General features: G+C 31.0%; 2 protein-coding genes across 2 annotated transcripts; both read right to left on the minus strand.

Annotated features, from left to right (window-relative positions):
* Positions 2021-5738, minus strand: LOC109328899 (eukaryotic translation initiation factor 2 subunit beta-like). Its single transcript, XM_019562540.1, has 10 exons — positions 5620-5738; positions 5197-5246; positions 4883-4991; positions 4545-4600; positions 4190-4244; positions 3999-4093; positions 3086-3231; positions 2808-2950; positions 2604-2689; positions 2021-2256 (listed from the first exon to the last, which is right to left on the minus strand). Exons 2-10 carry the CDS (start codon positions 5239-5241, stop codon positions 2179-2181), a joined length of 813 nt encoding a protein of 270 aa, XP_019418085.1. The 5' UTR covers positions 5242-5246; positions 5620-5738; the 3' UTR covers positions 2021-2178.
* Positions 7425-10304, minus strand: LOC109330389 (ubiquitin-conjugating enzyme E2 28-like). Its single transcript, XM_019564577.1, has 5 exons — positions 10080-10304; positions 9911-9987; positions 9117-9244; positions 8348-8452; positions 7425-7788 (listed from the first exon to the last, which is right to left on the minus strand). Exons 2-5 carry the CDS (start codon positions 9978-9980, stop codon positions 7645-7647), a joined length of 447 nt encoding a protein of 148 aa, XP_019420122.1. The 5' UTR covers positions 9981-9987; positions 10080-10304; the 3' UTR covers positions 7425-7644.

Raw genomic sequence — 11974 nt, forward strand, 5'->3', positions numbered from 1 at the left:
AACTGTTCCTACCCGGCGAACCAAAGGTCATATGTTTGGTCGCCGAGGTGGGCCCACTTGTTGGGACCACCAAAGTTGACCCAAGGGACAACATGCTTTCCGTACTCCACCAACCTACCTGCCAGCACGACAGACGGGTTGCAGAACGGGTACCAAACCAACCACAGGCTAGAAGACAAGAATGGCACAGTGTACGATCCTAACAGACCGCCTGACACGGGAAAAGCAACTCCCGACAACACCTTTGGTCGGCCACGCGTCGCACCACCAGCCAAGAACCCAATGTCAACTCTCCCTCCTATAAATAGGGATATCCACCAACAGGAAGGATCTTAATCTCAACTCCTTGACTCTCTAATATTATTCTTCCTATCACTCACTCTCTCTAGTTCATATACTGACTTGATCGTCGGAGAACCTTTTCAGGTACCTCCACCGGCGGGCCCAACTCTCTTGCTTCCTCCCATCACCTAGGCGATCACTTCCTACCCCTTCATCAACATCTGATCCATCATAGTCCGTATCTTTATGTTCTGATAAAGAACATGTATTAACTAGTTGTGTTTGATCACTTTTAAGCATAAAATCAATGAGCCGATCGACTCAATCAGTTTTAACATAATGTCAAAATGACAACATTTTGGGAGAAAAACCCAATTCTTTTAAGGTATTTGTAATTATGTTTATCATTATTAAAATTATAGTTTTTTATTTATTAGTTTATGTTGGAATAAAATCTTAGTTGTTTAATTAAGTTTAAATTTTACTTATGAGCTTTTGTTGCAATTAAAGCATAAAATTATGTTGTCAACTTATTTGTAACAATTTGTTATAATAAAATATATCTTGTTAGTTGTTTAATCATATATAAGTGTGTAATAAATTTTTATATTTGGAATAAAAAATTATAAATAGCATTATATTCTGAATTTGTTAGATTGTTTTTGGGGAAAGTGCATAAGTACCTATGAATTTTACCCCTTAAATTTTATCAACCGGTGAAATTGGCATTTACATAAATATATAATTAAATTATAAATATGCTAACAATAGTAATACAAAAATACAGGTTAGTGAGTGTTGACACCCAAAAGAAATTGCCATCAATAGACAAAAATATGATAAGTAAACTACAAAGTTAAAAGTTATTAATGTAAAGATATTGATGTGTATATATAAAATAATAATTATCTAATAGTCAATATTAAAAAGTACATGGGTTAAAATTGTTGATTGTTGTTAACTTAATATTACATTACGTAGAGACTAAAAGTTTAAAGAACAATTAAAAAGAACAAATAATTTATAACTGTTACTTACAAAGACATAAAATTAAGAGTAAATACTTATTTAAATTTCTCATATTTTTTGACCAATTTAATCATTACAAAAATAAAAAACCTAAAATAGTTCTCAAAAATTTTAAATGTGAGTAAAATTAATTTTTTTTTAGTAAAACTAATCTCTACCAAATATAATAAAACATGTTAAAAATGACTAATTTAACCTACATTTGAAATTTTTGAGAATCATTTTAGGTTTTTTCTTTTTTAAAGATTTAAACTGATAATGTCAAAAAATACGAGGAACTAAAATAAGTATTTACTCTAAAATTAATTATGTTTTTATAGAATTTTCCATATTTTTTTAATATGAATAGAGTCAACTAATCCAAGCAATAATTCTTTGATCCGCAATGACCCATCCACTCAAAAACTTGACCCATCCGAGTTTTATAAATATGCACAATCTAGTTTGAAGTGTTTTATAACAAGGAATAGCTGGAATAATAAAACCATATGAAGGGTGAGTCACACAAAAAAACTATTTTAGAACAAGGTGATTGCTTCATAGCTACTAGCTAATGAAGGAAATAATAAAAAGAAGTTCAAACATTCTCGTTCCACACTAAAACTTGCCTTGCAAATCATCGAAGCTATAAACTTCACACTTACTCATATAAAGGGTTGAACATGGCACTGACACATGGCAATTTTCACAGTTTGTGTAAACAAAAATCATTACTCAGAAGGAGTATCATTCTTGTAACAAGCCGAAAATGTAGTGCAATAAACTCAATTTAAGTATGAGGTACATCATGCATAGGGAAAAACTTTGGGAATAGGTTCATTTCTCCATCCAGTCTTTAAATAACAGATAAAAAATGAAATGATAAAATTATGTGCCTGCATTCCTACGGCCAACACGAGCAACAAAACCAGCCTTGATTGGAGCAACTGATCTTCCTGATCCACACTGAAAACATGAAACCAGAATTAATAAGATATGGAACAATACAATGTCCTTCCTTAAAAATAAATTCACAAAATTTTATCTAGAATTAATGATTCAGTCACTACCATAATAAAATAAACTAGAGACATGAAAGGTCAAGAAACGGCAAGTTATTTTGATCTCTCTTAAGATTGGATGAAACTATAAGGAGTTTATTTAAATAGTGAAAGTCTCCGTACAGGGTATTAGTCTGATAAAACATCAAATTAGTGAAGGTGACAGAAAATGAGAAACCTTTCCAAGAGAGGAAGGGTAAACAATGTAGGTTTGCAGTCTAGATTCTAGAATGAAAAGAGAGAAGGGTTCACCTTTTCACACCGAAGAAAGAAGAGACGATTCTCCTTGCTAAGTATGGTGTCAGGACTTTTGCATCCGAGGCAAATGACATATTCATCTGAAAAAACAGAATATCGGTCAACCTTCAACCCCCAAAGGCCAGAAATATACAACATGTGATACTTAGAACTAAAGACTTGAATTTATTTTGAAACGATATTACAACAAATACTTACTGATGTATCGTCGCAGAATTCCTTCAAAATTCTTTGGTGCAAATCTTCCCTTCACAACCAATCTCTGCTGTCCATCTAAAGAGCCACTAGTACCCAACTCAGCAAGCAGAAAAGCCATGACATGGTCTGGCTGCCGATGCATTCTAAAAGATTGGTAGGCACAAACATACACAAAAGGAGATGATGGATGAATGAAGAGTTAGATTTTTATGGCAACCAAGATAGATATGCCAGGATCATGAGGTACACATAGCAAAAACGGGAAGAAAAGAACATACGTTTTACATAGATCCATAAAATTCACAAAAACAGTTTTCTTTGTGCCTTCACGAAGAACTTGCGGAGGCCTCATGACGGTCCTCCGCCGGTCTCCAGCAAGTTCTGGATTATTCTCGCGTAAAATGTTAAACACCCTGCCCAGAAGCTGCACACAAAAACGTCAAAGATTCAGAATATGGTAGGGGGGAAAATCTCCAAGCAAAAAATCTTCAGAAGAAATTGTGAAATTTATCAATCAAGCAGATACAGAACCAGAATGACGAAAAAATGCTTTAGGTAATGTTAGAACATATAAAAATATCTCATACTACTGGTTATATCTTTATATCATTTTAGTGTCAGATGATCTCTTAGGATTTATTCCCTATTTATATTCCCTTGTTTGTTTCCTTATTTATTTAGGACTAGGAGCCAACCACTATCATCGTACTAATATGATAATATCAATATCAATATCAATCTCAAATTATTCTGAATCTGAATTCTCTCTTTAATTCCTTGTTGCCTTCCAACCTAAAATGCTCCTATTCAACAAGTACTATTTCATGTAGCTATAGTTGGAGACTGGAAGTTGATTCAACAAGGAAAAAGCACCTTTGAATATTGAACTATGAAATCAGAAATAATGCTAAGGCGTAAATAATTAATTTAGTTAACATGCTTCCCCATTAAAAACTCTAAAGCATGTAAAGATTCTAAACCAAAAGCACAGACCATGGTGACTGGTGACATAAAGGGGGACAAGGCAACAAACACCACAATTTTAATATTCAGAATCAGAGATAAAAAGTAAAATCAATTCAGAACATTTTCAAAAATAGGTGGTGAAGACAAGAGACTTTGAAAATAATTTAAAATGACATTTTAAGGTAGAGGCATAATATAGCAGAAAATATGCAAATAATCATATACCTCCTCATATTCATAATCACGGTCACTCCCTTCCCAAGGATAACGAGGCTGCAAGGAAGAAATGTCATCTTCATCTTCTTCAGCGGGATCTAAGGCTAGACAAAGAATTTATCAAATATTCAGCATTCAAGCAACTTCCCTAAAGACATCGTTTATAGAACTAACTTTTATATTTACACTCAAAATCTTACCATCCACATCTTCAGGTACATCGCCACTCTCATCATTTAAGTTACTGATTTCAACCTACAATCACCAACAAAAATCAGACTTGAAAATTTTCCCCACAAAAAACTAGCTACATCAAAAGCTATTACCAGGGTGGCCCAGTGCACAAGGCTCCCACCTAGTGGGGTCTGTGGAAGGTACGTGTACTTGGCTTTATTATCGCAAGCAAAGAGGCTATTTTTAGGATTTGAACCCATTACCTCCAGGGCACAAGCCAAGCAACCTTACCGTCGCGTTCAGGCTCACACTCACAGCAAAAGCTGTTGAACAAGAAAAATTTATTTGTTAATACAACCACAAAAAGTCAGTATGACTTACCGGCTTCTTTTTCTTCTTTTTCAAACCAGCAAAGGTACTCTCAACACCTTCAGAAACTGCAGATGAAAAACTAGCTGGAATTAGCAATGCAAAAAGCACAATAACTGATACCTTGGACAAAAGTTCATACATAAGCCTGCTGCACCCTAGTTGGGCACACTATGCGAATCATCTCAGTAATCATAATAGGTACTTAAGGTTATTTGTTAATTAACTATGACATTTATCGATTCATTAATTATCTGATTGGCCTAGTGTGCACAGATTTAGGCAAGAACTTCTCCATGATACAATAGCATTGAAGAAAAAAAGGTTGCTTCAACTTTCAATTTAAATACCTGAGAGATTTTCTGTCTTTTCAGCCAATTTATCAACTGGGTCGTCAGCAGGATCAATAATGGTGATTTTCTTTTTCTTCTTCTTCTTAGTAGGATCAAATGGCACAACCTAAAATTACGAAACGTCAACATTAGAATATTGGAGACTTCAAAAAACTGTGTACTAACTACTAATCAAGGTAACTGACAACTGGGAATTACATGCATTAAATAGCACCGTAGAAATATGAATTCAAAGATTAAAACATAAAATCCCAATTCCATACATTATATAATAAAAATTGAAAACTTAAAAGAGGGAAATATAAACTTACTTCTGGGACCTCCTCCTTCAAATCATTGCGTGCTTCATCTGCCATGAGTACTGAAAATCCAAGAAAAATATAATTACAAAATCAAATGAATGAGAAGAAAAATTAATAAGTAAATACATAAAAACAGAGAGGGTAGAAGAATGTATAATATTGAGGCAAGTATCAATAAATTAATTGATAATAATAAAAATAAGATAATACATAATAAACATGAAAAAGGGAGTTAAAACCCTAAGATTAAGAGAAGTAGAGAACCACATTACTTGATTAACGATAAAAAAAATCTAAGATATCATAGTTTTTTGTTAAGAATCAAATGATTACTACTTTGAACGAAGAAGATTGATATGAAATTATAGAAATGAAAGATCGAAACGGATTAAACTAAATTAAGATCAAATCAAAAGGGATAAGAGGATGAACCTGTGAGAGAACAAGAATCGATTAAGGTGATATCGCTGTGTCTGCTGCTCCTGGAATCAAAACCCTTATTGCGCTTGCAACGCTGCGTTTCAGTGTCCTTAAAAACTAGGTTTTGTATGCTAAATATTTTAACTTGTAAAATTGAAATAACAGTATAATCTAATATATTTATTATATTAATATGGGTAAATTACACCGACACCCCTGAGTTTTAGCGAAATTAGGTAAATCACTCTCACTTTTTTACTATGTCAATCTCTCAAGCCCTCGTGACATGTGTCAACTTCTCATCAAAACTAAATGTCTCTCATGACGTGTCAATCTCTGAATCAAAATTTTACCTCCAAAATATCAAAACATGTTAATCTTCCATTTTTGTTCATTGTACAATTTAATTCTAATGATTAATTGGTCATTTGTTTTTTATTCTCTAAAGAAATTACATCTCATAATAAAGGAGATTAATTTTTTTTCACAGGTGAATTACTTCTCCACCATTATCATTTCATATCTCCATATTCTTCCCCCCTTTCATTCCATATTTCTTTCTTCTTCTTTCACATGTCTACAATCCAATGTTTTATTTATCAATCTTCATTTTGTTAAACTTAATATGATGGTTTCTGTATCCCGATACTAAATCTTCATCATTGTAAATTTGTTCTTATTTTATAAATATGTTGTTTAAAGTGTGTTTTTATTGATTTTTTCATTCATTAACTTCATCATGGTAGATTATTCTTATTTTATAAATATGTTGTTTAAAGTGTATTTTTATTGATTTTTTTTATTTATTAACCTAATATGATGACTTTTGTACCCGTTACTCAATCTTCATCCTTGTATATTTGTTATTCTTTTGTAAATATGTTGTTTAAAGTGAATTTTTATTGATTTTTCATTCATTTGTTACTTTTAGATATGTTCTTATTTTCTAGATATTTTAATTGATTTTTTGTTTATTATGTTGTGTATTCTTATTTTTTCTTTGATTTGTTTATATTGTATATATCGTACGATTGATTTCATTATTTTATAGATTTGTTTTTCCAATATGATTTAACTGTATATTAATTATCATAATAATTTTCTTATATTTTGTTTACCTGTATATTTCAAACAGTTCTGCTATAAATATATCTAACTCCTTCATTTTGAAGAAAAAAAATATTTCCGTTCTTATTAACAAGAAAAGTATCTCTAACTAATTGGTTTGTGCTGTAATAAAAATAAATATATAACCTAATATAAAAATGTAATATTACATCCAATTAACAAATATTTTAGAAGAAATACAATTGGATGAGGTTTTTTATGATAAAAGTAAAAAGTGGTTTAGGTTATTTGAGCATTGGACGAGACATAACAATTAACAAAAAACTGAAGTTTTAATAGTTAAATTCATAATTTGACTGGTTTGCCTAACAAAAATTGTGCACCCAATAGATTTTTAAAATGCAGGTGTAATTATTATGTTATACAAGTTTCTTATTCCTTTGTTAAGTGCCATCGGAGTGGATTCAATTTGATCCATAGCCGTCCATATTTGTCTCAAAATGAGAAAATATTGAGGAGCAACGCAAACCATCATCTTTAAGAAAAAATAGAGTGAGAAATTTTGATTGTAGAACCAACACAATAGGAATCCCCACCATAGTTTCGCCATTATCATTCTCCTTCAGACCTTTATCCAACTCACAAGTCTGTCATCCTCTTTTGCCATAATCTAGCTCCTAGGCTAAGAGCCGCGTACCAATTAATAAACAGCCATCGTAGTCGACCTGATATTCACTTGTTCTGGAATCTGGATTGCAAGTCAACATACAGAAAAATTTGCATCAAAACATAACAATTTCTTCAATCACCATTGTCTTAGAAAGATATTCACAAAGGATAACCAATTCCCTTCTCATGGCTGAGTTCCACAGACCCATAAAAAAAAGGCAACGCATTCAATCAAAATATCTTCTGTTTTTACACAAGATTTAAATAAACTAAATAGAACAGCGAAGAATGGAGGTATGATCATCCCATGGCATACTTCTGTGTCCAGCTGCGAGCAGTAGCTTCATACTTAGTCCGGTCGGTTTTGTACATGTGCGCAATTTCAGGCACAAGTGGGTCATCCGGGTTCGGATCCGTCAACAACGAGCAAATTGACAGAAGGACCTACAATAGTTTCAAGTTAGTTTTTGCAAGATTTGAAACAACAGCATCAGAGTTGTGATTTAAGAAGTTGAGTAATCATTTTAAAAAAATCACTTGACAGAAAAAAGGACTGAACTTCGATAGAAGTTTCTTAGGTGTGAAAACACAACTATGTTGATTTTTCAAGACCTTCACAGTTTTCAGAGGTAAAAAGAATATATATGTTCATTTTTATTGCAGGGATGGTGACAAAAAACCAAAGCAATTTAAAAATTTGTCTTAAAGAAAATGAGAATAAACAGGTCGAGTTCTTTTCAGCTTATCAATGTCACATGAAAACTACATAGCTATGGCCAACAGAGAATAGATAGTTCTTCTGTATAACTTATTGGTGCTAGAAATTCTCAAGTCTAATAATACTGACATTCCAAATGAATAACAAACAATGACAGAAAGTATGACTAACATGTAAATGGTAATTCAAAATTTACAGTTAGCTAAGATCAGTTAAACAATGCAAGCTTAAAACCTTGTGCAAAATCAACAAATATCACGAAAGCCAAGATACATAAAATCAAACCTTGGAAATGGTTAATGCTGGGCTCCACTGTTCTTTAAGAATGTCAAGACATATACTGCCATTGCTGTTGATGTTTGGGTGGAATACCTTAGTCTTAAATGCAACCTGCATTATTGAAGAAGCCAAAATTATCAATTTCAAAACAACTAGTCTTAACAAAAGTTAAGGATATTTACAAACTTAACTACCATCCAGTAAAAAACGCATTCATATCTAATATCTTGATTCTTGAGAACAAATTAAACTACGTATCAGAAAATATGGTAGCCTCAACCACCAAGGTATTGAGGAAAGATGATTATCTGGTATTTAGACAAGGAATTTAATTTTAATCTCCAAATTTATCACCATCTCAAGACTGTGAAATTCAGACCATATTTAAAAATTAAACATCAATTGATTCCACTGTCATAGAGCACCATATTCATTGCCACAATATTCTAGCATTTGCAGCAATTATGGATGTCATTCACGCTCCCTTTCCAGACCAATGCTCTAAAAACTGATACTGACACTCTGGTTGAACTTCACAACCAAGCTATCAAATGGGTTGAACCTCACAAAATCTCCTCACAAACACATTTTCTTTAATATAAATGATAAACATATGTGCAACTTCAAGTTGTATAACCCAAACATGGGAACATGCAAACTTGTTGCTAAGCAATATGAATAACCATCAAACAAATCTCAACATAATCGCAAGTCACAGTATCAGAAAAGCATATGATATGTGCAACTAATGTAACTAACAATGTACATTAGTTACCTTTGGTGGCTTGAATGGATAGTCCGGAGGAAAATGAATAGAAACGAGGAATACACCACCTGTATAAGGGCTGTCAGACGGCCCCATGATTGTTGCTTGCCAATGAAACATGTCCTCAGCAACGGGACCTGACATAGACAATAATAACTGTCAAAGTTATCAAAAGAAGATTATCATTATAGCTAACTTCATAAACCTATAAATAAAAACAAATAGACAATTAGAGCCTGTTTGTTTAATCTTAAAAGTAATTATTTCTTAAAAAAAACATTTGTACATTATTTTACAAAGAAGCAGATGGTAAAATTATGCTTTAATGAAAAGCTATACTTTTTAGCTTCTAAACAACTTAGAACATAAAAAATAACATTTTTTTAATATTTAAAAATGCAAAATGTATTATGAATTATGTAAAAGCTGTACTGACTTTAGAATCACTTTTAAAGTTTAAACAAACAGGCCTTTAATCATGATAATGATTTTTAAATCCTGAAGGCTCGTGTATCCCTAATCATCCCAATCTCTTCAAAATAATGATTAGAGATACTTCCTTAACAATCAAGGATAAGAACAATAACCACAATAATGGATTTTGTTTTGTTTAATCACAACGAATAACTTATCTGACATAAATAAAAAAACCATTAAACACAGAGAAAAATCATTGTTATATTTCAACATAAGGCCACACACCCAAAACATGCAATCATTAGGGTCCAATTTTCATGAATCAAAATAAAAACGATAAAAAATATCAAAACTTGATGATTTCAATTTAGTTTCTAGAAGCTCACCAGCACTGCACGATGTAGGAGGGTCCTTCTGCAAATCCTTGAGTTCCTTCAAGATGCGTTTCGATGCCATACAGAACCTGACAACAAAGAAATACAGAGATAAGAAAAAAATTGAAAACGAGAGAAGAGGGACGAATCGATTTGAAGAGTAAAATGAAAAGAGACAAACCTGGAAGGGTTACGGAAAACGGAGAATTTGGAGAACGAAGTTTCGAAAATAGGGTTAGAGAGAGAGAAAGGGTTGGAATTTGAAAAGCCCTTTTGATCAAAGAAGAATGAGAATATAAAGAGTAAAAATTAAAATCGGAGAAGAAGGGAACAAGGTTTGTTTCTAGAAGGTTCTCTGTATTCGTATTAGCGTAGCATTAACGCCATACGCTTTAAGAGGTACATACACTTGTATACGGTCAATTTGACCTTATTAGGGATGGCAATTGGGCTCACTTTTTTCCCTACTCTCCCAATGTGTTAAAAGGATTAAGAATTGGGAGGAGAGGATATCTATTCTCACAAAAAAAATATAATTACTTATAATTGCTTAAGAAAAATATTTAAGTTAAAATATAAAATAACATATTTTTGGGATAGAAGAGATGTTTTCGATCGCTTAGAAGGATGACTTGAATAAATCAAACTTAATCTATCTTAGTTGAGTTGAGAAATTTGCTTGAAAAGTATCCTTATGATTTTGTATTTAATGTGAGGATTAAAACATAATCCTTCTTTGTTGTCATAGTAAATTACATTTACAATTGATTTTTAATGAAATTATATAAATAACCCTCTTTTTTATGTATACACAAATTTTACTCATAATTTATATGCATATATTACACTTATTATCCTTGCACAAGATATAAGTATAATTTTTTACACAAAAACGTGTGATAAGTATAATTAAGTTAAACAAAATATGATACATTGTGGAGACAATGTCAACTAGTATAAAAGTCAATCTCTTATCATTATTTTTTGTTTATTATAAAATACATCAATAATTCTGAGAAGATATTATTTAAATCATTCATACTATTTTATAACGAAGAAAAAATAATGAAGATGCATTTAATTTTATATTATTTGGACTTGATATACAATATTTTGTTTTACTTAATTAGACTCATTACATTTTTTTTAAAAGATTACACTTATCAAATAAGGAAGAGGTAAATTGTATAATTTTAATAAAAACTCAGTGGGGTGTGAGAGCAATTTACAATTTTTATCATCACCTGCATAATGTTGAGAAAAAATATATTAACGACAATATATGAGTTTTATACATTGTCACCATATGTCATTCATGTTTGTTCATCATTGACTTTTTAAAATAGATAATACAAATCAATGATAAATAATATATTGCTAGATATAAATTTTTACACTGACAGTATATAAATATTTTCTTATTAATGAAAATTTTATGCCCATTTAGACAATAGAAATTTTTATATATAAGTATAATGTTACAATATAATTTTTATTGACCCATTTATTATTACTAGCATGTCGACAGACACTTTGTGCCGCATTTTTATTTTATGATATTAAATTTTTATTTTAGAGAATTAAAATCTTTTTTATTAGATTTACCTCATGTTATAATTTTTGTATTTATTATAATATTCAACTTAAAATGAGATGTATTAAATATAGTTATCTAAAATTATATAATTTTACTTTAGAAATAAAAAATATTAAGGAGAAAATAAGAAAATAAAATTATGGTAGTAGTTATTTCAAGTTTTGACTTTATATATAGTATAATATAATATAAATATATGTTATTATATATAAATCTAAATACACACTCTTCAACAATAACCCTTCTGTCAATTTATCTTTCAGGAGAGCCCAAACCTCCTCAATGTTTAGAAATGCTATCAATTCGGAAAGTGAAGGATAACAATAAGTAAATGTTTAAAATAAAAAAAGAATTTATTCTCACCATTTCTTTTTAACCGAAAAAATAAATATTTATGCTTTGAGGCCTCTTAATGAAAAACAACATATTAGCTATGCATGTATACTACTCCCCATCATTTTTAGAAAAGACATTGACAT

The sequence above is a fragment of the Lupinus angustifolius genome, chromosome LG16 (genome assembly GCF_001865875.1).
Source record: "Lupinus angustifolius cultivar Tanjil chromosome LG16, LupAngTanjil_v1.0, whole genome shotgun sequence".
Taxonomy (NCBI): Eukaryota; Viridiplantae; Streptophyta; class Magnoliopsida; order Fabales; family Fabaceae; genus Lupinus; species Lupinus angustifolius.

Coding starts and splice junctions, on each gene's coding strand:
- LOC109328899 (XM_019562540.1), bottom strand. CDS start 5,241: ATGGCAGATGAAGCACGCAATGATTTGAAGGAGGAGGTCCCAGAA. Junction 2,951..3,085: donor TTTATGGATCTATGTAAAAC/GTATGTTCTTTT, acceptor CCAATCTTTTAG/AATGCATCGGCAGCCAGACC. Junction 2,257..2,603: donor TCTTTCTTCGGTGTGAAAAG/GTGAACCCTTCT, acceptor TCATGTTTTCAG/TGTGGATCAGGAAGATCAGT.
- LOC109330389 (XM_019564577.1), bottom strand. CDS start 9,980: ATGGCATCGAAACGCATCTTGAAGGAACTCAAGGATTTGCAGAAGGAC. Junction 8,453..9,116: donor ATCCATTCAAGCCACCAAAG/GTAACTAATGTA, acceptor TCAATAATGCAG/GTTGCATTTAAGACTAAGGT. Junction 7,789..8,347: donor CAGCATTAACCATTTCCAAG/GTTTGATTTTAT, acceptor AAACTATTGTAG/GTCCTTCTGTCAATTTGCTC.